At 39.0% G+C, this 23,022-nt stretch overlaps 1 protein-coding gene across 1 annotated transcript in view; it reads left to right on the forward strand.

Moving 5' to 3' along the window:
- The window catches only part of PKHD1 (PKHD1 ciliary IPT domain containing fibrocystin/polyductin), a gene marked incomplete at its 3' end in the record, with an annotated part of 394,211 nt that overhangs the window by 331,071 nt on the left and 40,118 nt on the right, over nucleotides 1-23,022 (forward strand). Inside the window, exon 60 of the mRNA XM_079780770.1 lies at nucleotides 21,539-22,553. Coding sequence (XP_079636896.1) covers nucleotides 21,539-22,553 — 1,015 coding nt within the window. The remainder of the gene's footprint in view (nucleotides 1-21,538; nucleotides 22,554-23,022) is intronic.

Below are 23,022 nucleotides of genomic sequence, written 5' to 3' on the forward strand. Positions count from 1 at the left end.
GCTTTAATTTATACTTGAGAAAAACAAGATCTAAAAGGATTTTGTAAAAATCCTTTGTTCATTAGATAATGTTTATTTAACAAGAAATGAGTGTTTTCAATGAGCTTAAACTGAGGGTTTTATTGGAAAGACTTTAAGAAGTAAGGTCTCTGGTCTTTAAACCCTGAGATTTAAAGAAATATTACCAATTACTTTTAAGTCTATTTTTATTCAGTTCTGTCTACTTGCCATTAGTTATAATGGACTCAGAAGCTAAGAACTTATTCTTCCATTTTCTGTTTTAAAATTTTGGCAGGATTGTTTTCTTGTGCCTGTTGTTATTGGGAGGTCCGGGTGGGATTCCATTTCTTCTGTAAGTGCTGTTGGGAGAAGCCTGACGTCATTGTCAGGGGGAAGCTCTTAGCCATGAAATCTCTTCAGCCAACCACGTGGCAAAGCAGCTGCATTGTCATCTGTGGGTCAGAAGTGATGTGACCGCACCTCCTGGTTTGCCTAGGACAGTGGTCGGCAAACCGCGGCTCGCGAGCCACATGCGGCTCTTTGGCCCCTTGAGTGTGGCTCTTCCACAAAATACCACGTGTGGGCGCACACATGCAGTGTGATTGAAACTTCGTGGCCCATGCGCAGAAGTCGGTTTTCGGCCTGGGCGAGTCTATTTTGAAGAAGTGGCGTTAGAACACTCAAGGGGCCAAAGAGCCGCATGTGGCTTGCGAGCCGCGGTTTGCCGACCACTGGCCTAGGACAACCCAAGTTCACACTTGCTGTCCCAGCATAATTGTAATACATCCCTTTCAGAAGCGTCTTGGTTTAAACAATAAATTCTATGGTCACCCTAAACTTAGAAGGCTATGTGGAGAGAATGGTATTGGTATCTAGTGGTGGTTGTTTCTTGTGACTGTAGTGGGAATGTGTGGCTTTTGAACAATATCAGTATATATCAGTAAAATCTCATCCAGGATGAAACAGAATGTGGAAGAATTTGGGGAAAACTGAGGAAGAAAACATTTGAAGCCATCGTTGTAAACTAACAAGCCAAAATAGGGAGGAGGAGCAAAGGGGAAAAGAATAAGCATAATGACAGGAGGACTGTTGATTATTGGGATGAAGCCAGGTGGTGTGGTGGTGGTGTTAGTGGGAAGGAACCAGCACTCACTGTTACTTTAAGAAACAGAATGAAGTGCCTAAATAACAAGAGAGTATAGTGGAGAGGTCAAGGACATGGACTTTGGAACAGACTGCTTAGAATTCACTTTCCTCAAACTATTTAAAAATGAAAAAATATGCTTAAACCTTATGTCTCATTTTTCTCATCTGTAAAATGGGAATAACAGTAGTGCCTATGTCATAGGGTTATTATAAGGATTAAATGAGTTAATGCTTTAAAAACACTTAAAATAATATTTGTCACATTGTAAGCACTCAATCACATACTGTAGTCTGTCATTTTTACTTTTGTGTTATTGCTTCCAATGAACAAAGGAAGTTATGGCCACACTGTCATCCAATGTCTTAAAATGACTTTAGATTGTGTTTAGAAGTTAAGAAACCAGTGTCTTTGTACACACTTCATCAAATAAATCGATGGTGTCAAATCCTGGCAGCCCACTGTGACCAATAACTTGTATATCAGAGAAAAAATGTAATCCGGGTGACATGTGACATAGAAAGGTCACATTGCCTAGCACCAGCCCTTGCTTAAGTCTAGCTAATTAGTGGTACTTTTGGGTTAATTCAAGTGGATGGACCTCAAGGCAATTCTATTTTTAGAATTCAGCTTGATAGTTTAGTTACCTCTGTGTTCTAATTAGAAATGTTTTGAGTATTAATCCACATGGTTTGAAAATATGAAAATAATTTCAGGGTCACTTTGGAGATGAATGAGTCAAGCCTTGACTTATCATTGATAAGCCCACTTACTCTGAGAAACACTAGTTTTATGGCCAACACAAAGAACCTCTTGTTATGGCAAGAGTATTGGACTAAGATACCAGGAGAATGATATTTTTAATCAATTCACTCTATCTTTAAGCAAGTACTAAACCATCTGAGGCTCAATTTTCTCATTAGGCAAATGTAAACACAACCTCTCATACCTGCCTTTCATTGTTATTGTAAAAGGCAAATGATTGCAGGTGAGATAGTGGCAAATACATGGAACAGTAGCTAAAATATGGCTTGAGATGCTGAGTCTGCCATCGAATAGATGGGCATCTATGGGTATTTAACCTCTCTGAGCATCAGTTTCATCATCTGTAAAACATAAAGGAATTATTCTTCATGTTGTTGTTAATACCTATATATGATGAATACAATATATCTGTTATATTAAAGGATCTATTATTAACATATAATAGCACGAGTTAAATTATTTGGATATTAAAAAGTGTGATACAAATGTCAAGTTTTATTTTTCCCCTTTTTTCTTTCAATTTTTGTTGAAATCTTGTTGCAACTCAGGAAATCTGATTAATTCATACACCTAACTTAGTGACCCTCTTGCCTCATGTTTAATTCATTCCTCTCTGTGGAGGGAGAAGTACTGAAAATACTATCATCTATTTATTTCTCTGCTCCTGTTTGACCAGCTCTTTCTTATTCACTTTTTGCAATGAGATATGTTACATCCTAATTTGTGGTATAAGGACTTCAGGAGGCCAAGAACATCAAATTTTCTGAAAACCAAGAGAGAAAGGAAAATCCAAGAAAATGTCAGTTTATATTTGACACCTGAAAGACATATTCAGTAACCTTGATACCCAGTCCTTCTTGGAAAATATTTTTAGAAAGATTTTCTTATAGATTTCATATACACTAGAGGCCCGGTTCATGAAATTCTTGCACTCGGGGAGTGGGGTCCCTCAGCCTGGCCCGCACCCTCTCACAGTCCAGGAGCCCTCAGGGGATGTCCAACTGATGGTTTAGGCCCGCTCCCCGTGAGCCTGGCTTCTGGCTGAGCGGCACTCCCCCTGTGGGAGTACACTGACCACCGGGGGCAGCTCCTGCATTGAGTGCCTGCCCCCTTGTGGTCAGTGCACATCATAGCAAGCGGTTGAGCGGCCTTTACATATCATTAGCATATTCCACTTTGATTGGTTGAACGGACGACTGGACACTTAGCATATTAGGCTTTTATTATATAGGATTCCACGTTTAAAGTAAATTTAGCTACAAATGAGCAGAACATGAACATTCAGTCTGAATGTGAGTGAATGAAAAAGCCCTAGAATTATTAAGTTTATTCAATTTAGCACATATTTACTGAGTATCCACTCTGTTTCTGGTACTCTTCTAACTGCTAGGTGTGTATAAGTGCAAAAACTAAACAAAGATCCTTGACCTCTTGGAGCTTACATTCTAGAGGAGAGAAATACTTAAAACAAGTACATTATCTACTAGGTTAGAAAGCGATAAGTGCTATGGACAGCATTTTTAAATGTAGAGCACATGTGTGGATATGCTAATCAAGGTGGGCCTCAATGAGGAGAAAAGGTGAGCAAAGAGGAAAAAGGTGTGGAAATGAACTACTTGAATATGGAAGAAGAGTTCTGCCTTGGCAGAGACTCCCAGTGGGGTGAATGATCTGAGCACAGTGATGCAGAGGAGAAATAGCAGAAGATGAGGTCAGAGGTAAAGAACCCTGGTTCTTTGCAAAGAATTCCAGCTTTTGGTGTGGTTTTAAAGCTCACCAAGTCTAATCATCTATATATATAAAAGCCTAAGCAACTGTCTGACTGTTCGACCATCCAACCAGTAGCTATGATGAGTACTGACCACCAGGGGTCAGACACTCAATGCAGGAACTGCTGAGCTGTGTTGACTTGGCAGCTGTGGTTTTCAGGTGATGCACCTGGAACCAGAGAGGAGGGAGCCCAATTCCAGGGTGTGTCACCTGAGAACTGCCCTCTTGCAATCCGGGACCCCTTGGGGGATATTGGAGAGCCAGTTTCGGCCCAATCCCTGCAGGCCAGGCTGAGGGACTCCACCTGCCAGAGGGACTCCGCTCACTCCACAGACAACTTTTGAGCCGCTGCGCTGCCCCAGGTGCTGCCAGCTGGGGAGGGACCATGTGAGGTTGGCTCCAGGGCATGTCTGGACCTTCTCACCCAGTCCCACCCCGCCGGCCACCTTCTAATTAATTTCCTTTCAATGTACACAAATTCGTGCACTGGGCCTCTAGTGTAACATATAAAGTCAAAGAGCAATCATCTTTCTTTACAAGAGAGAGCATAATCAATGGTTCAAAGGCTTTTCACCCTGAATCTCTAGTGCCTTTCTAAATTCAGGCTAGGCATTGTCAGCCAAAGCTGCCATCCATCTGGGACAATTTTAGAATAAATTTTATAATGATATTTGTTAGCCAGTGTTTATAATGTTATACTTTAGAGTAAATTATGGAATGAATTTTGCCATCCTTTGATCAGCACAGAAAGGATGTTAGAAGAACCTTCTTAGAAATTTAAAGAATATCAGATGTGGATTGGTAGAATGGAATTTGGATAGAATTCTGGAAGATGGAATTCTGGTCATGAGGACATGGAAAACTCACATAAGCTATTGAGCAAGGTGTTTGCATAGCAGATATACACCGAGTGGCCAGATTATTATAATCTCTGAATGCATAATAATCTGGCCACTCAGTGCATATCCTATATAATAAAAGGCTAATAAAAGGCTAATTGTCCCCTCGACCAGGAGTTCGACCAGCAGGCAGGCTGGCCAACCGCCCATGTCCCCTCCCCTCCCCCTGGTCAGGCTGGCCCCCACCCATGCACGAATTCATGCACTGGGCCTCTAATATATATGTATACACACACACACAAACACACACACACACACACACACACACACACACACACACACACACACACACACTGAGTGGCCAGATTATTATGCTTTCAGAGATCATAATAATCTGGCCACTCAGTGCAGTGGTGTTTGTCCTGACAGCAAGTTTTGTTGAAGCTCCACTGAATATATACCACTCCTCACCCCAGATGACTGCTAATCTATCACCACACTTTTCCAACTGAGTCTGTAGATGGCCTTTAATCCTCCCTCAGAGAATACTTGGGCACCACTGCCACAGATGGGCACCAGCCCTTGATGTGAAACATTTTTTCCATTTTGAGTCTGTTAGAACAAAGAAGTTGCTTTGGAAAAGAGTGAAGTTTACACAGAATACATGGGAGCAATTGACAAAGGATCTTGGGTTATTGGGTGAGTAAACACAGAGTAGGACTTCTGGATGATGAGCTTACAAAAGTGAACAGTCTTAAAAACATTGGGAGAATGCTTCTAAGAATAAAACATTTCACATTTCATAGGAGTAGTAAAATTTTTCTTCTATTTTTCTTTACCCCATTTCATAATATGAGAACAAATATGCTCTCAATGAAATTAACAGTGGGAAATTTCAAAACAAATAAAAGGAAATACTTCTATACTCAGTGTATAATCAGGCCATAGATTTTTCTGTTGAGGAAGGTCAGGGAGTTAAATACTGAAGAGGAAAAGAAAAGAGAGGAAAAATTAGTTAATTTTATGACCAATAATAACATTGTACTTATGCCCTAAGACAAGAATAATATGGTTGAAGCTTTGGGGCATAAATTGATCGTCTCAGAGGACAGGAAGGAATTCTCCCACTCTTATTCCTAACAATTTCAATGGCACCAAAAAATTGGCCAAATGCATTATGGGGTCTAATATTTTCCCAGGAGGCAGTTCCTATTAGCCTGGAAAACCATTCTTAAAAGAGCAGTGGCTAGTTTTATCTGGGAAATCTGTATTTCAGGGGAAACAAGCATCAAATCCAAACAAAAAGAATTTTATAGTTGGTGAAATGATAAGCTCCCCAATAATAGATATAGTCTAATTTTGCTTTTGACCCAGTAGGTGAATGTCTCTAAACTTAATATTCATATAACTTAGTATATCATAGTGGATGGAAATTGGCCTTTGACACAGAGCAGGCCCAATGGAAAGCACATGAGCTATCCCTCAAGAATTAGAAATATGTTCTTTCCCTTTTGCCAAACTTTTTTTCAAATTTTAAACCAGCTTTTTTGGAGCTTTTGACTTTCTTGGTATGCAGCAAGCTGCTTGAGCTCTTGTATCCAGACCTTAGTGGAGCTTTGAATTCTTAGCTATCGTTAGGGCTCCCAAATTAGTTTTGAGCTAGCCACCAAGTGAAGATCACTAGGAAGGCAGAACTCATCTGTAGCCAGTTCTCAAGAACATCATGAGAGCAACAATACTTTCATTAAATGGAGCCTCCTAAAACAGTAGATGAAGTCTCGGTTAGAAAGTCAGGGCATTTATTTGGCCTTTCTCTCAATTTTGCTTCTAAACCAACTGGCACCTTAGCCTTGATTTTTTTCCCTATGTGTAATTATTCACTTTTTAAATTTATTTCATTTACTTATGCAAAATGTGAATATTGTATGAGGCAGAGTAATAGCTTCAGTTAACAAATACCCCTGACCCTCTCCAAATCTCAATTGTTTAAGAAAAGGAAATTTTTCTTTCACCCACATCTCAGCCTAAAGAAGAGTAGCTGTGCTCCTGGTGGTGACTCAGGGATCTAGGCTGCTTCTAAAGTCTGGTTTGCCATTTGGAGTCATTTAAGTCCAGTTTCAATACCACTTTCCTTATTTGGAAAATGGAAACAATAAAAACCTCTCAGTTTGTCATAATGATTAAATATAATAAGACATGTTGAATGATTCTAACAGTACCTGGCACATAGTATACTACTCAGGAAATTTTGATGTTTCTTCTTTCTGACAGTGTGTATATCAGGCACTGGTGCTAGTGTATGGGAGATGAGGGAGACATGCTAAGATGAGAAAGGCTGATATCTGTACTCAAATAACTTATAATCCTACTGCCCCTAAAAGAGAAGGCAAATGTGTTACTAGAGACATAGCTCTAAATTCCATGAAGGCAAGCACTGTGCCTCTCCTTTTATTTTTCACTATCATATTCCCAGAGGCTAGATCACTATCAGGATAATGATAAATGCTCAATAAATAGTGTTAAATTAATGCTTACAATAAAGGAAGTAGAAAAGGAGATTATTTTCCTGTTTTCTCTCCTCATTACCCATCCTGCCCAATAATTTAAAAAAAAAATCTGAGATGATTAGATAATGTCCAAAATGACTATTGATTTCCTGATTCTATACCAGACTTCATCCAAATTGAAAAGATCAGCTTTATATGCAAACCATAGTACACAGCTGCTCTGATTCTTAAATTTTATATATGGTTGAGCCTGCTTAATCAGTTATTATTTTTCATGTTGATCCTGTCTGTAACATTTATTGACACCTGCACATACTAGTATAAGAACAGTACCTATTCTATAGCTTCAGCCACTACTTTACCTCCCAGTTTGTATAAAGCCTGTGCTATAAATAAGCCATTCTGTCTGAATGTCTGGTGCCAATTGTGCATCTCAGTAATGTAGCTATGTTTTCTTGCTCAAAATTGAATTCCAAATGTCCTTTAAACCCCTTCACCTTGCTGAATTGTGTTTACCTGTTTTCAAGTGAAGCCACTGAACTTAAAAGATAACTTGGAAGTAGCTTACCTGGGAGCCCCTGGCCTAGGATCTTATTTTTAAGAATCTTAAAAAATTATTTGTTCAAATGACTGGACAGCACCTGGTTAACCTGATCCTGATTCCCATCAACTCTCCTTCCTGGATCATATTTGTTACCTTCAGTGAGCAGATTGTTTGGGTGGCTGCCTCCTCTTTTGACCCATTTTCTCCTGCCATACTTCATGGACACTAGTACAATGAAGTTTTATGCAATATCCCTGTGGATAAATATCCATGTATATTGCTTTGTACGTATGGTAAGGAAACTAAGGTGCATAATAGCCTTCTGTTGCCAAAGGTGACATCATCAAACTAGTGTCTCTGTCCATCAGATCACTGCACTTGTATTAGTGAGATTCCCCTTGGCTCTCCCTTCCGTGGCTAACACCAGGATGCTTCATTATAGTCTCTATCACTTCCTGCTTCCAGAGAGCAGCAGGGACAGGCTGTCTACTCACCTTGACCTTCTGTGAGGATGACCATGTTGTTTTCTGCCAGAAAATGCACCTGCTTCTTTTTCCTTCAAAGTGGAAGATCTGGGCATAGCAAAATAAGCAAGTTGATCCCACTGTATGCATTTTTCACTCATACTAAAACTGCCAAAACCCAAGTGCAAGAACTCATTCAGAAAGACTTAAGAATGCCAATTCTGGGTGTATGGAAATTTCTTGTCCTAATCACTTCAGCAACCTTCTGTGCACAGTATATTGAGGACATTTCATCTTTATATCACAATGTCAAGGAAGGCAGATTTGCAGGGATTCATGGGATTTGTGTTTGAAAAAGCTTTAACAGAAAAGATTGGTTCTCAGGTATTAGATGAAGCAAATATTGGGATAAACAATGTAAAAAAAAAATGGATGCGAGAGAGGGCAAAGTTCAAGTCTAAATGTTGACAGATAATGCAAATAATACTTGTCCTCATCCTGTCTCCTGAGGCCAAAAACATTTTTTTAAAAGAGTCCTATTGCCGAAACCGGTTTGGCTCAGTGGATAGAGCATCGGTCTGCGGACTGAAAGGTCCCAGGTTCGATTCCGGTCAAGGGCATGTACATTGGTTGCGGGCACGTCCCCAGTGGGGGATGTGCAGGAGGCAGCTGGTCGACGTTTCTCTCTCGTCGATGTTTCTAGCTTTCTATCCCTCTCCCTTCCTCTCTGTAAAAAATCAATAAAATATATTTAAAAAAAAAAAAAGAGTCCTATTATGGTCTTTGTTCCCTTCCTTAAATCAGGATATATTATAAATGTACAGAGAAAAAGATACATCTGAGAATAGCTAAGATGCTATATCCTTCAGGATAGGCTATAACACACACCTGCAAATATCAACAGCTGAGCACAAGAAGGGTTTATTTCTTGCTTACACTTCTTGTCTATCCCTGGTTGGTAGCGATCAGCCTCCACCTTGTACTTTGCTGGTCACTGCCTCAGAGATAACTTAAAACTTTTAGATTTGGCAAACATTCTATGTAAAAGGCCAAATAGTAAATACTTACAACTAGGCAGGCAATAGAATTTCTCCCACAGTGATTCAACTCTGCTATTACAGAGCAAAAGCAGAATTAATAACAGTTCACATATGTAAACAAATGAATATGAGCTATGTTCCAATAAAATTTTATTTGCAACTATAGCCGATGGGCTGGATTTGGCCTAAGGCTCATAGTTTCCCAACTCTTTGCATTAAGTTGTGTGGCCCAAAAGGGGCACTTGATACCTCTGTTCAATGATTAATGACTAACTGATAATTCTACTCAACCATGAGAATATGGGGGAAGTACAAGCCTGTCAAGCCTAGCTTTATATGTGTTGACACACATACCCTAAAAATAATGAAATCACTGAGCAGTTATTTTTACAGCTGCACAATGCTTGATTAAGCTTACTGATCTTTTAGGGTTTACCAGCCCCCCAGTTTTCTCTTTAACTCAGGAAAACAGACTTTACAAGGTGGCAGTATTCATTTGCTGTTTAAGAGGCAGTAGAAGTGGCTGGTCCACCAAAAAAGACATTGCTCAGCTCTGTGTGTTGGTCTTGGTTACCATGTCGGGTGTGAATAGCTGGAGTTATTTACCTCTTGAAATCTCCACCTTTGGGAATCCTGAGACAGGATATGCATCCTAAACAGATCTGGGGGAAGGATTTGGAAGTAGCAAGGAGAGCATATTGTCAGATGACATTTCTCAACAGTGAAATTGCCTAAGGGACACAATCATTTTCTCACAGACCAATTTGAGAAGTTTCCTAGATGTAGCAGTGCAGCTGGGAGCAATGACAAGATAGGGTTTTCAGTTCATTTTACTATAAACAGAGTATCATTTAAACCTGTTTTACCATAGGATTATGTCTCTTCATTTCTGTCACTTTCTAGCAACTCCCACCCCTCCCTCTAATTACAGCCAACCCCATTGTGCCCACTCCTGAATCATCATTGTTTTATAAAGTCATATGGTTCCCTACCTTCAGTTGGCACACCTTTTACAAGTTTTATTGCTACCGCTCTAAGAGCAAAACTTAGTCAATTTATTTTTACACAGTGAAACTCATTGATATTTCTGATTTTCTCCATATAAATAAAGATTTAGAGAAATGCAGGTTTGCGTGTATTTGTCTGTTAGTTAAAAGAGAAACACTAGGAATATGTTATATAGGTAATAGGCTGTCTATCAATTGAGATATCTGTTCACATTGCTTATAATTCAGACCTTCTAAAGTTTTAAGGTACTTTCTTGCATATTATCATGCAAACAAAGCACTTTAGTGAACCCCTTTAATACAGGCATACCTCAGAGATACTGCAGGTTCATTCCAGACCATCGCAATAAAACAAGTCGTAATCTTTTTGCTGGTGGAGGGTCTTGCCTTCAATTTGTAAAAAAAAAAAAAAAAATGCAACATTTATGAAGTGCGATAAAGTGGAGCTCAATAAAACAAGGTGTGCCTGTAATTAAATTGAAAAAGATAAAAACAGAGAACAGAACATGTACCTGGACTAAGAGCCATTAGTTGGTGATAGCTCTCAACTTTCATTCCCCCAAATCAGTTCCATCTCTGTTGAATATGAGAAGATTCTAGAGGCAATGATTACTCAACCGTGACAAAGAGTACCACGATATAAAGAGTGGAAATGACTACACCCAAAAACTATTTTCCAGCTGCCTCCTGCACACCTCCTACTGGGGATGTGCCCACAACCAAGGTACATGCCCTTGACCAGAATCGAACCTGGGACCTTTCAGTCCGCAGGTCAATGCTCTATCCACTGAGCCAAACCAGTTAGGGCTATTTTCAAGGTACAGATGGTATTTTTATTTAAAGTAGTGCTGTACTATACCTTGAAATTCATTGTAATTGGGTTAAATGAAGGTGCTATTATGGTTTTCCCTCAAACGTTTTAAATTCATTTCGCAGATTAGTTGCCAAAATCAAGCTATCATAGAGAAGTGCTGTATTGTTTCTAAAGAGACAGTTACCCAAGTTTCTTTGTTTGGCATAATAATAATAATAACACTTGCTATGTCCCAAGCACTGTCCGGAGCCTTTCAAAATGCATTTCATTATCATAGCCACCTTATGAACTTGATACCATACCATTTTTCTTTCCACTTTGCTAAGGAGGAAACTGAGGCACAGTAAAGTTAAGTTACTTGCCTAAGATCGCAGAGTAACTAGCAGAGCCAGCATTTGAACCTACACACTTTGCACCAGAGTCCATGTAAATAACCAGTCCATCAGAATAACCACTGTGCTATAACGTCATTCCCAGCCGGCACAGTGGGATTGGCATTGAGATGCCAGTGGAGGAGCAGAAATATATAAGGACTTACAAAGCAACCAAATTATATAATTAAGGAAAATGTGTGCTCTTTTTGTTCTTATGTAAAATCGACCGCAAATTCACCGAATATAGGCAACTTAACTTCATTTTCCCTGGGACTATGGAGATATGGGGAAAATGTTAACTCCCTTTCTTTTAGTAACTGGTGTAGAGATTGTCCTTTCTTGAGTGAAATAAAATGTGAAGAAAAAGGAAGCCCTCATAAGCTTCTGTTTGTTTTCAACAGGTAACCAGTGAGTTGGGTCATTATAGTCACCTCCCCACCTTCCCACCTGAACTACCCTTCGGGGCTTGTCTGCCACCAGCTCCGTTGGAAACACTTTGCTGTATCTGAGTTCCCATGCAGGACAGTGTTGCCTTGAAAAGAAGATTAATATAAAATGTCAGTCAAAGGTTTTATATTCCCAGCCCAGATCTTTATCTCAGAATAAAAAGGGGAAATTTATCTCTTGTGAGTCATGGGCATTAAGGAGCTGGGAACATTTCACTGGCAGGGAAACTTGGCAAAAATAGTCCTAGTGGATTTCAAGTTTATTTGACTAATTCTTTCACCACTTGTCAAACGAAACTACTTTTGTTTAGGTAACAAAACAAGCTGTTTCCTCTGCCATTTCTCCAGTGGGTCGTATAGGCACTTGTGGCAAACACACATTACTGCTAACTGTTATGATGTTTGCTGTCAAATTCATTTATTTATACAACTGCTGTAAAAAGCCCGAGGCCCATAAGCAGCCATGAAAGATTTCAGAGTCATGGTGTGGGGTCATGAGAGGGGAAAAAAAGTCTCCACTGGTTATGAGAAAGGAACTGACACAGGAAACGGTCACATATGGCGTAGATTTATTGTGTCCGGGGCTTCCCATTCAAATCTCATTACAGCCGCGGCTCAGGGCTGGGCATGGCACAGGCACATTCATTTTCGTTTTGGCATCCAACAGAATTACTGCTGCAGCTTCAAACCGAGGGCTGGGGAAGGGATCAGTTTATCATTCTGGGGAAAGAGTGAACCGAATTATATTTGTAAGGAATGCTGTTGGCTGCCCATGCCTTTAATCTGAGCCATGAACATCACTTTCTTTAAATCTGGCAGGCAAGGTTTGCTTGTGAAAAAGAAGTAGGAGGGTGGAGAGAAAGAGTGGGTTTGGCACGGAGAGTATTACAAAAGGAATTAAAGGGAAAAGTGAAGATTAGATGAAAAGGGAAATCATTTTGAATATTCATGTATTTATTTGTGGAAAATATAGGTGTCCTTCTTATAGATACACATGCATATGTGTGCATGCACACATGTATGTATGTATGTATGTATGTATTTCTTGCCAGTATTTTAAAAAACACACACACAAAAAAAACAGAGGTCTTATGTTCACATGTTAGAATTTCCTTCACCTGTAGCCTGCTTCTTTCAACACTGTTCATTATGACTACTTGCAATGCTTACAGATGCTGTTTCTGACTCCAAGGCAAATATTATTAGCTTGAGATGGGGATAATGCCAAAAAAGGCAAAAGGAGAGTGTGAAGTATTCTAAAAAATTCTCCTTTCTTGATTACGGTGAACATAACAGCTTATGTTTATTAGCACATGTTTGCTCCCAACTCTGCATATACATCATCTCATTTAATCCTGTTCTTCAGCCTATGAATTGGGGACTAGTCTCAGTTCTTTGTACGAATGGGCTAACTGAGTCAAAGAGAGGATATATATAACTTGCCTGTGGTTTTACAGCTAGAAAGTGGCAGAGCCAGGATGCAATGCAAGTTTCTGTGACTCGAAAACTTGATCTCTCACCCCCTAAGCTATACTTCCTGAGCTTGCATTTGCTTTGGCTGTTTTCAAGGTAGTATTCACAGAATAAAACATAATTGAGACCATACCCACTGATGTTTGCAGGTCACATCATAATACAACAGAATGACAACAATATAAAAACACTTTCTAAGCCACTTATTTCAAGAAAATGTAGTAAAAGAATACAAAATGATCTTCTGGAACTTTCACTGGTGGAGTTTTATAGATGAATGGATTCTCACCAATAACAGTAAGTTTTTTTAATTAAAAAATGGAAAAATGGTTGATTCAGAAGGGTCTTTTTTATCCATATCTGACCCTACTCCCCACCATTCCTCTTTGCCATTTTATCACTTATTTTCATCTCCTGATCGTTTACCCCCTCAAAATAACACTTTTATGAAAAGGGAAAAAGTATTTTAAGATACTCACCCAGAGAACTTATGGCCTTACAGACATCCTTGTCTCATGCAGTCAGTGGTCTTATGTGGTTTTCATTTTTCTCAGATTAGTTGGGAAATGTATTCCATCATTATCTTTGCAAGATATAATGTCTCTTGGAAAACAGACCCAAGTACAAAAACCTTGGTGAGATTGTTCATAAGGATGGGACAGGTTCTCTAACCTGTTGCTTCAAGTCCATCAGCCCCGTTAGGCCTACAGATGTGTGTATTCCGGGTCCCGTGAGGTATCTTCAGTCCTCTTGAGCTGTCTTCACACTTGGTGATTTCTTCTCTACCCTCTCTTAACTCTCAAAAGTTTGGAGCTACTTCACCACATCAGTCACCAGCTTTTCGAGCGCTGTCTTCCTCGGTAAGAATGGTGCCAGAAGAGACCATTCTCCTCAGTGCCACTGTCTAGCAAGTTAGGAAACCCAACCTGGAAATGCCTTCAGTTTGCAGCTCCAGGAGCTAAACTTTTAACCCATGCTGTTCTTTTTCAACTAAATGAACTTGAAGTTTGTCAAATTACATTTTCTATAGTACCACTATATTTGTGTATAGGTATATGTTCAAATATATGTATCTCATCCCTCTTACAATGACTAGAACTACCATAATGTAGTAATTCAACAGACTTTAAAGACCTATAATTCTGGACTCCAAATTAACAAGGTGGTATTTTCTGTCATCTCTACTGAATCTAATATGCATCAGAACATCACTCTCAATTTACCTTCACCTTATACACATAAGGCATAGCCCTTATTTTTGAAGTTAAAAAATTTTAGCTAGAATCCCCCATTCTAAAAAAGTAGAATGTTTTTCTCTATTATTTCTAATGTGACCAAAATATATTTTCTTTAACATTTTCCCCAAATTCCAGTTACTTCCTTTATGTATCTTAGGAACATAGTTTTGAGATTTTGGAGTTCCACTCCTCAAACCCTGAGGGTCTATGACAACATATATGAATGAGGATAAATTCAACCTGTCTTCACTTTATTAGATCTGTGGCCATTTATATTTGTTAAATTACAAATAATGAGGTATAAATGTTGTTTGACAGAAAAGAATTGTAAATGACTTCTTTTCATTTCTTGAAAATAAGAGAATGATTATATATTTTGTTTTTGTCAAAATCTTCTATACTTTACTGTACCATGAATTGTGAAATCATCACAAAATGGCTAAAAAATATATTGTAGGAAATGGTGGTGTTAACCTTGAGGAAAAAAAATCATTAATGTTGATGTGTTTCATTCAATTTTAAACATATAAGTTTTCCCCTTTTGTTGAAAAGGGGAAGATGGAAGGATTCTATGTGCCTTTGAGTCAAAACATTAATTTTAAAAATACTTTTTTTTTCTTTCCTTGCGATCCATTTTTCTAAATAAAGGATGGAAGTTGTTTCTATTTTCTTTTCTTTTAATTTTTTTTCTAGCAAAGACTACCCCTTTGGCATATTTTCTTTTCAAACGTGAAATGAGGTGGAAAATCCTCATTTCACGACAGGAAGGACAAATATTGACACGAAGTTAATATGTGTTAGAACCCTGGAAGCAACTTGAGTGTACATGTGTACACACTCAGACACGTATGCACCATCTCCTCTTTCTCCTCCTCCATCAGACGTTCCTAACATGCCTCTTTCTTGGTGTTTAGGTCCATGGTTTCCAATCCAGGGAAAGACAGGCTGAGCATATTGTATGCCTAAGCTATTTTAGGGTGTTAAAGTATACACAAAGCAAGTGCCATGTGCACCCATAGACTCACAAATACAACCTGCTTAATCTAATTTCCCCCACTTAGAGAACAGCTTCTGGACTTTATCACTGTTCTTGTCCATCTTGAATGCAATAGCATATGCCAAGCCAATACTTGCTGGTCTCCCAGCATTTATTAAGTCCTGTCCACTCTTGCCTTTTTTGAGAGGAATGCCCTGGGGTGACTGGACGGCTGCCCCTGACAGGCTGTGTCACTTATCTATTCACATTGATTATGAAAGTCAGCTGTGGTCAGACTTTGCTTTCTTCTCACCTCCTCCCCCTCCCCCGCCCCGCCCTTCTCTCAGTCTCTCTTACAAGCACCCCTGCCTGGATTTTCATGAGGAAATAATCAGATTAGGCTTTTCACGGTGAGTTCATATGGAGTTCTCTTTCTCCAGTGTGCTACTAACTGAATAAACGTGTTTAGTGGTAAATTGTAAATGACATTATGATTACCAAAGCCAGCATGGGTTTCATTTAAAAGTGATCAGAATTGCAGACCACAAAAATTGTGACTGGCAGATAAAGCCATTTGGAGAAGTGGGAAAAGAAAAGGCAAAAACAAGTGAGAGAGATAATCATTACTCAAAACAAAACCTTCCCCAACTGAGAAAAGCAGGAAGGAAAGAAATCTAGAGAAAGCAAAGACAGACTCTATTTAATATATTTTATTGATTTTTTACAGAGAGGAAGGGAAAGGGACAGAGAGTTAGAAACATTGATGAGAGAGAAACATTGATCAGCTGCCTCTTGCACGCCCCCCCTCCCGCCACTGGGGATGTGCCCGCAACCAAGGTACATGCCCTTGACTGGAATCGAACCTGGGACCCTTCAGTCCTCAGGCTGACGCTCTATCCACTGAGCAAACTGGTCAGGGCGATAGACTCTATTTAGAAGGGAGAGTGGACTGTCACCATGGCCCCTGCCTGCTGTGACTGGGAGTTATTACCTATAACACCTGTCTGGCTGTGTGCACAGCCTTCTCTTATTAATTAATGTGTATTCTCTCCCCCAATTAATAACTATACCCAATTAGCAACTCTGGAACCCCAAAGTATTGCTTACATGATGTGCTTTATTTTTGCTTCACATTAAAATTTACATGGTAGAATTGATTAACTCTGAAGACAAAATAGGAAAGTGGATGGTAGGATATTGATAAACCACCCTATCTCTTAGTCATCAGTAAAATTCTGGAGAAACAAAAATTAATTTCTTATAAGTGAACACCAGGATTCCAAGTTTGTCTATAAAATTAAATAATTAATGTCAGTTGCTGATAATCTTTAGACTATCACCTTTGTTAAATTCGTGGCTGTTCATTCATACTTCTGGGATAGTATGCTAAAGTAATAAAAAGGCCAAATGGTAATATAAAAAAGCCAATGGAATCTCATCAAAATTGTGATTAGCCAAATAACTAAAAATCTTTCTGTGAGTTCCTTTTAATGGATTTGTGTAGAGTGAAATCCTGATTATTATAGCACCTTTCTCACAGTATTAATCACCACAGATGACCCTACATCTAAATATAACCCCAAAATGAAGTTATTCAGATTACATTTTATTTTGCCAGAGGCATAGAATTTTGGAAGTATGCTTTTCTCTTCCATCTCTTCCTTGTTACTTTTACTAAGTGATTATGTGAGTCAAAATTTCTATAAGTCAATTTTTCTTTTTTTATCCTCACCTGAGGATATTTTATTATTATTGATTTTAGAGAGAGGGGAAGAAGAGAGAGAGAGAGAGACATGAATGTGAGAGAGAAATATATGTGCCCCAACCAGGGATCAAACTGGCAATCTGTGAATGTGCCCTTACTGGGAATTGAACCCACAATCTTTGGATGAATGGAACAACACTCCAACCGAGTGACCCAGTCAGGGCAAGTCAATTTTTCTACCTATGAACTAAGGATAATTAAACCTGCCATTAAGAAGTTTTAGATAAAGGATATTAGGTATAGAAGAAAGGAGAGGGAAAGAAGGAAGAAAAGAAAGAAGGGAGGGAGGGAGGGAGGGAAGGAAGGATTAGGAAAACTGACAATTATTACCTAAGTACTGGCTATTTTATGCTGATTATTTCTGGGGCTATTGTTTGGTCATCCTGGACTGGTTGCTTCTGATGATAGTCTGGCTTCTTGGACTGTTCTCTGCAGATTGTGGGTCAGAATTTTATTTTTATGTGTGGCCTAGTCATTGTCTGTGTGCATGTTCAGACTCTTACTCTTTAACTCATCTTCAAGGCTTCTCTAGGAAAATATCTGACATCAAAATACCTAAATGTTAGTTGGTGTTGCTTTTTAAGTACGCTTTTTTTTTTCTACCTTGCTACTATTGACACAGTAATAGCATTGACATTGTCCTCACCATCAGCTTTCAAAATCATGAACTCAAGTGTCTTTCCAGCTCACTTGTTCAAGAGCCCTTCCTTGTGACATTAAACCCACTGCCATGTGCCTTTGTTTGACATACATTAGTACTCTCATTTCATTCCCTTCCTTATGCAACTGAGGTGTGCTGTACTTCATTCTAATTAGACTAGAGGCCCAGTGAATGAATTCGTGCATGGGTAGGATCTGGCCGGCCTGGTCCCAATCAGGGCGGATCAGGGCCAGGCCAGCTGGAGGGAGGGGCTGCTGGCAATTGGCTGGCGGGCCCTGCCCCCGATTGGGTTGGGGGAGCCTATCAGGGGTCAGTGGCCAGGGGAGGGGCTGGGGGAGGTTGGCCAGCCAGCCCCACCCCTGATTGGTGTGTGTGGGGGGTGATCGGGGGGCAAAGCTGGTTGGGGGGAGGGGCCGAGGGCCAATTGGGGTGGTGGGGGCTGATTGGGAGTGGGGCTTGCCATGGGGAGGGGCTGTGGGGAGTGGGCCGGCTGGCCCCACCCCTGAATGGGGCACCGACTGGGGATGGGGCTGGCCGGGGAGAGGGGCTGCGGGGCAGATGGGGTGGTGGGGGCCCATTGGAGGCAGGGCCAGCCGGGGGTAGGGGCTGCAGGAGGTTGGCTGCCGGCCCCACTCCCTATTAGGGTAGGGGGGGTGATCAGGGGCGGGGTCATCCAGGGGGAGGGGCCGAGGGAGGTTGACCAGCTGGCCCCACCCCCCATTAGGCTGGTTCGCTGACTGCAGTGGGTGTCATAGCGACCGTTTGAACTGGTTGTTACTGCGTTCTGGTCGCTGGCTTTTTATATATATAGACATTTGCAAATATCTTTAATACCTGTGACCCTCTGTCACTTCTTGGCAGAAACCCAAGCTTCAGTGAACCCAGCCATCCTGTTTGTCCATGCCATCTCATTAGACAAACCCAAGGCATGAGTGCATTTGCTCTCCACAACACAGCTGACTGAGGTTTCAGGGAAGTCCCGTGAAGCTGATCAAGTTTAGGTTTCAGGGTCCTCACTTACATGGGCCACTTCTAAGACTCCAAAAGGAATCCTAGCAATATGTCTATATAGCCCTATGTTTCTGTAAAAATTTTAAAATTAAATATTTTAACTAAAATTTGAAATAATACTCTTTCCACTCTAAATTTTCCATCATAGTACTAGGAGGTTGAGTGGCAGTGGAGTAGCCACAAGCACTTTTAGGATCTAGCTAAGGGAAGTTGAGTTGGATATTCATTTGATGTAAGTTTAATAGAAGGTGGTTTTTGTGGTTCACAATCACATCTATGTAAAGTTCTTACTAGCCACCCATGTCAACTTACGATGCTATGACACACAGGAACAAGGCCCTAGGTCACACTGTGATGTGAATGAATCCTAAGGACTTAGAAGAACATGAGAAGTGAAGCATTATGCTAAGTGAAATAAGCCAGGCAGAGAAAGATAAATATCACATGATCTCACTCATTTGTGGAATATAATGAACAACATAAACTGATGAACAAAAATAGATCCAGAGACAGAGAAACATCAATCAGAACATCAAACCTCAGGGAAGGTAGGGGACAAGTGGGGGGTAAGGGGGAGAGAGCAACTAAAGGACTTATATGCATGCATATAAGCCTAATCAATAGACACAGACAACAGGGAGGTGGGGGCATGAATGGGAGGTGGGGGGTAATGAGGGAATAAGGACACATATGTAATACCTTAATCAATAAATAAAAAAAAGAAAGAGAAGTATGTTTTAAGTGACAGTGTCATAAAAATTACTCTGTGCAGATTTATTCAAATATTATAGCTCATACAAGAGAAAACCTTTCTAGGAAATTTTCTGTATTTGACAACAATTTTAAACATTTATATATTACCAGTTATGAGTTGTGAAGCTGAAAGGAACTCTTCTAAACTATTGTGATAAAAACAACAACAACAATGTCTATCATCCAGATTAAAGAGATGATGGAATTATCTTTCTATATTATCCCTATAGAAATATTACAACATTGTTGTTAGATATAGGAGATCCACAAAAGTGTGCAACAAAACTATAGGAAAAAAGTAATACAGAGGTGTGTTGGATAATTAATTAATATTACTTTTCCCTAGATTTTATGTTTATGGTGTTTATGTGCTTAATAATAATTTATATTTCAATTTAGTGAATTTGATTTCTTTAAGAGACAGAACAATTCAAATTTTGTGTTTTATGTCAGTTTTCAAGAAATTGTATTTCATCTAAATTGTTGAATTTGTTGGCAGAAAGTTTGTAATGGTCTCTTAACCTTCATCCACAGGGTCTGTAATATTAATCCTTCTTTAATTCTTGGAATGGTGTTTTCTGTTCTCTTTCTTTTTGTCTTGAGCAATATAGTGAAGGGTTATTCAGTTTGGGAATATTTTCTAAGAAACAAGTTTTAGCTTTGCTCACATTCTCTGATTTTGTTTGTTTCTTTTCTATTTCATTGATTTCTGCTTTTATATTTATTATTTACTTTATTATTACTTATGTTGGTTTGCTTTGTTCTATTTAAAAAGCATTTAGGATAATGGAATAAGAAATTATTTTTAGACAACTCTTTTGTAATATAAGAATTTAATGTTACAAATTTCCTTCAAAGTACTGTTTCACTGCATCCCACACATTTTGATATGCTAAAATTATCATTTAGTTTAAAATATTTAACAATTTCCCTTATAATTTTGACTACTGTTGCTATTAGTGTGAGGCACAAGTAAACCACGTGCCCTACTTTTACAGCCACTTTTTGGTAATTTAATTTATTGATATAGAGGCAGCTTTGGCACAAATTTCTAATCATATCATGTGGAAAGAAGGATATAGGAGGAGAGATCATGTTCATATTTAGTAAATCCTTTATTAGTAATAATTTCAGTTTTTATTTGTTGCTGCAGTTCTTAGGCAAGTTTGATGAACTTGAAATAAGGCAAGTACAAAAATCTAGAAAACAATACAAGACAATTTTGTTAATATAGATTTTAAATCAAAGGAATTCTTTGCTGGAAGATTTATTTCTGGATTCAGAACAAGAACAACTCTAGGTTCATAGACAGGAAGATTATGAATGGTGGGATAATGGATAATGCTGTTTCTTTAAATATTTTCATTATCCCTGATTACCCCCAACTCTCCCCAAATTATTACTTTTTCCTCTCTTCTGGTATTTTTTTACTCTTCATTTACAGAAAAAGAAAGTATGAGAAAATTTTATAGTTTGATATCCAAACTGTCACAATTTGGTCAGAATATACCTCTTCATTTTTAATATATCGCCATACATTTTCTGTTCCAGCTCCCTTAATTTACTTCTTTACCCATTGACTCAAGTATTACCCTATTCTCTCCTGTTGGTTTTATTTTTGTTGTTCACTATGGAGACCTTAGTAATCATTCCCTTTTTCTTAATTATTTTATGTATTCACTGTTTTTACACTTAGCAATTACAGCCATTATTAACTTTAAATTACATTTGTTATATAACATATACATTTAAGTTGCATTAAATAGCTGTTATTTAATTTAATTTTGCCCAAGATTTCTTTGCATTCTCGGTATCTAGCACACTGAAGTGTTCAAAAAATGTTTCATGTGGTTACAGATGATGATGATTGTGAATGTGATGGATTGCAAATCATCTTTGAGCAATTGTGGTTCATATGTCACCTGTTTATTTTCCTTTATTTTATAGGTACATTTAGAGAAGAACAGAAATGCACATACCGATCCCTGATACAAGGCTACATCTGCAAACAGACTGACCAAGTGATCTTAATTCTTGACATTGTTAATGCCACTTGGGCAATGAGGAAGTTATATCCTGTTGTTTCTGTGACTAGTGGTTTTGTTGACACCTTCAGTAGTGCAAAAGCCAATATGTCCTGCTCTACTTCAGGGTCTGTATCTACTTTCTATTCCATTTTACCCACCAGGGAAACCACCAAGGTCTGCTTTGTGGATCAGACTCCTCACGTTTTGCGTTTTTTTCTGTTGGGGAACAAAAGTACCTCCAAACTTCTGTTGGCTATATTCTACCATGAACTCCAGAGCCCCCATGTTTTCTTAGGGGAAAGCTTCATCCCACCTATTCTGGTTCAATCAACTTCCTCGTTGCTGGATGAGTCTATTGGTTCCAACTATTTCAGCCTCATGGATAACCTCTTGTATGTTGTTCTACAAGGAGAGAAGCGTGTTGAAATACGCTCAGGTGTTTCCATTCATTTGGCCTTCACTGTGCTGTTTTCAGTCCTAGAAAAAGGCTGGGAAATGGTGACCCTTGAAAGACTAACTGAATTCTTACAGATTAGCCAAGACCAAATTAGATTTATTTATGATATGCCTGGCAATGAAGCAACCTTAAAGGCCATTGCTGACCGTAGAGCAAAAAGAAAGCGCAATTGCCCAACTGTACCTTGTACCAGTTATTATAGAGCTGGTCAACGTAAACCTCTCATGACGGAAATGAACTCATACAGGGTCCCCCCACCAACCACCGTGGAAACTATGTCAAAAGTGATGGTCATTGAAATTGGTGATCTGCCAACAGTAAGGAGCACTGGACTGATTCCATCCTTATCTAGCGACAAATTACAGAATTTGGCTCACCAGGTTATCACCGCTCAACAGACCGGAGTACTAGAGAGTATGCTGAATATGACTATTGGAGCCTTACTGGTGACTCACTCAGGGGGAGTCATTGGCTATGGGTAAGTATTAATTATAATAACTCAAATTAGGGCTGATTTCTTGGGTGCATATTATACATGTCAATCTATACTGAATTATGTAATCTTTCTGTTTCTTTAGGTAAGAATAAAAACTTAAGGAGCCATTTGTAGACTTAAATTCTCAATTTAAAAATTCTCTATGAAATCTATCTATATATTTATGATTATTCTATTCCCTAGGTAGTCAAAGACATTATATTTTGGTACTTTAAAGTGAAAAGCATGTAGGAAGAGATTTTTTTAAAGCTACTTGTTTTCACTTCATTTGGTAATTTATTAGTGCAATGAACTTAAGCAGTAGGCTAGATTCTGGGGTGGCTAAGGTGAAACAGATATGAACAAAAACAGGACCTATCACCATTCCATAGAGTTATGAGCTAAAACTTCAGTCCCGAGGGAGGGAGATGATAATAATTTTGCCTGTAGGTACTGGGGAAATACTTATACT

This window comes from Cnephaeus nilssonii (genome assembly GCF_951640355.1).
Source record: "Cnephaeus nilssonii genome assembly, chromosome: 9".
Lineage (NCBI taxonomy): Eukaryota > Metazoa > Chordata > Mammalia > Chiroptera > Vespertilionidae > Cnephaeus > Cnephaeus nilssonii.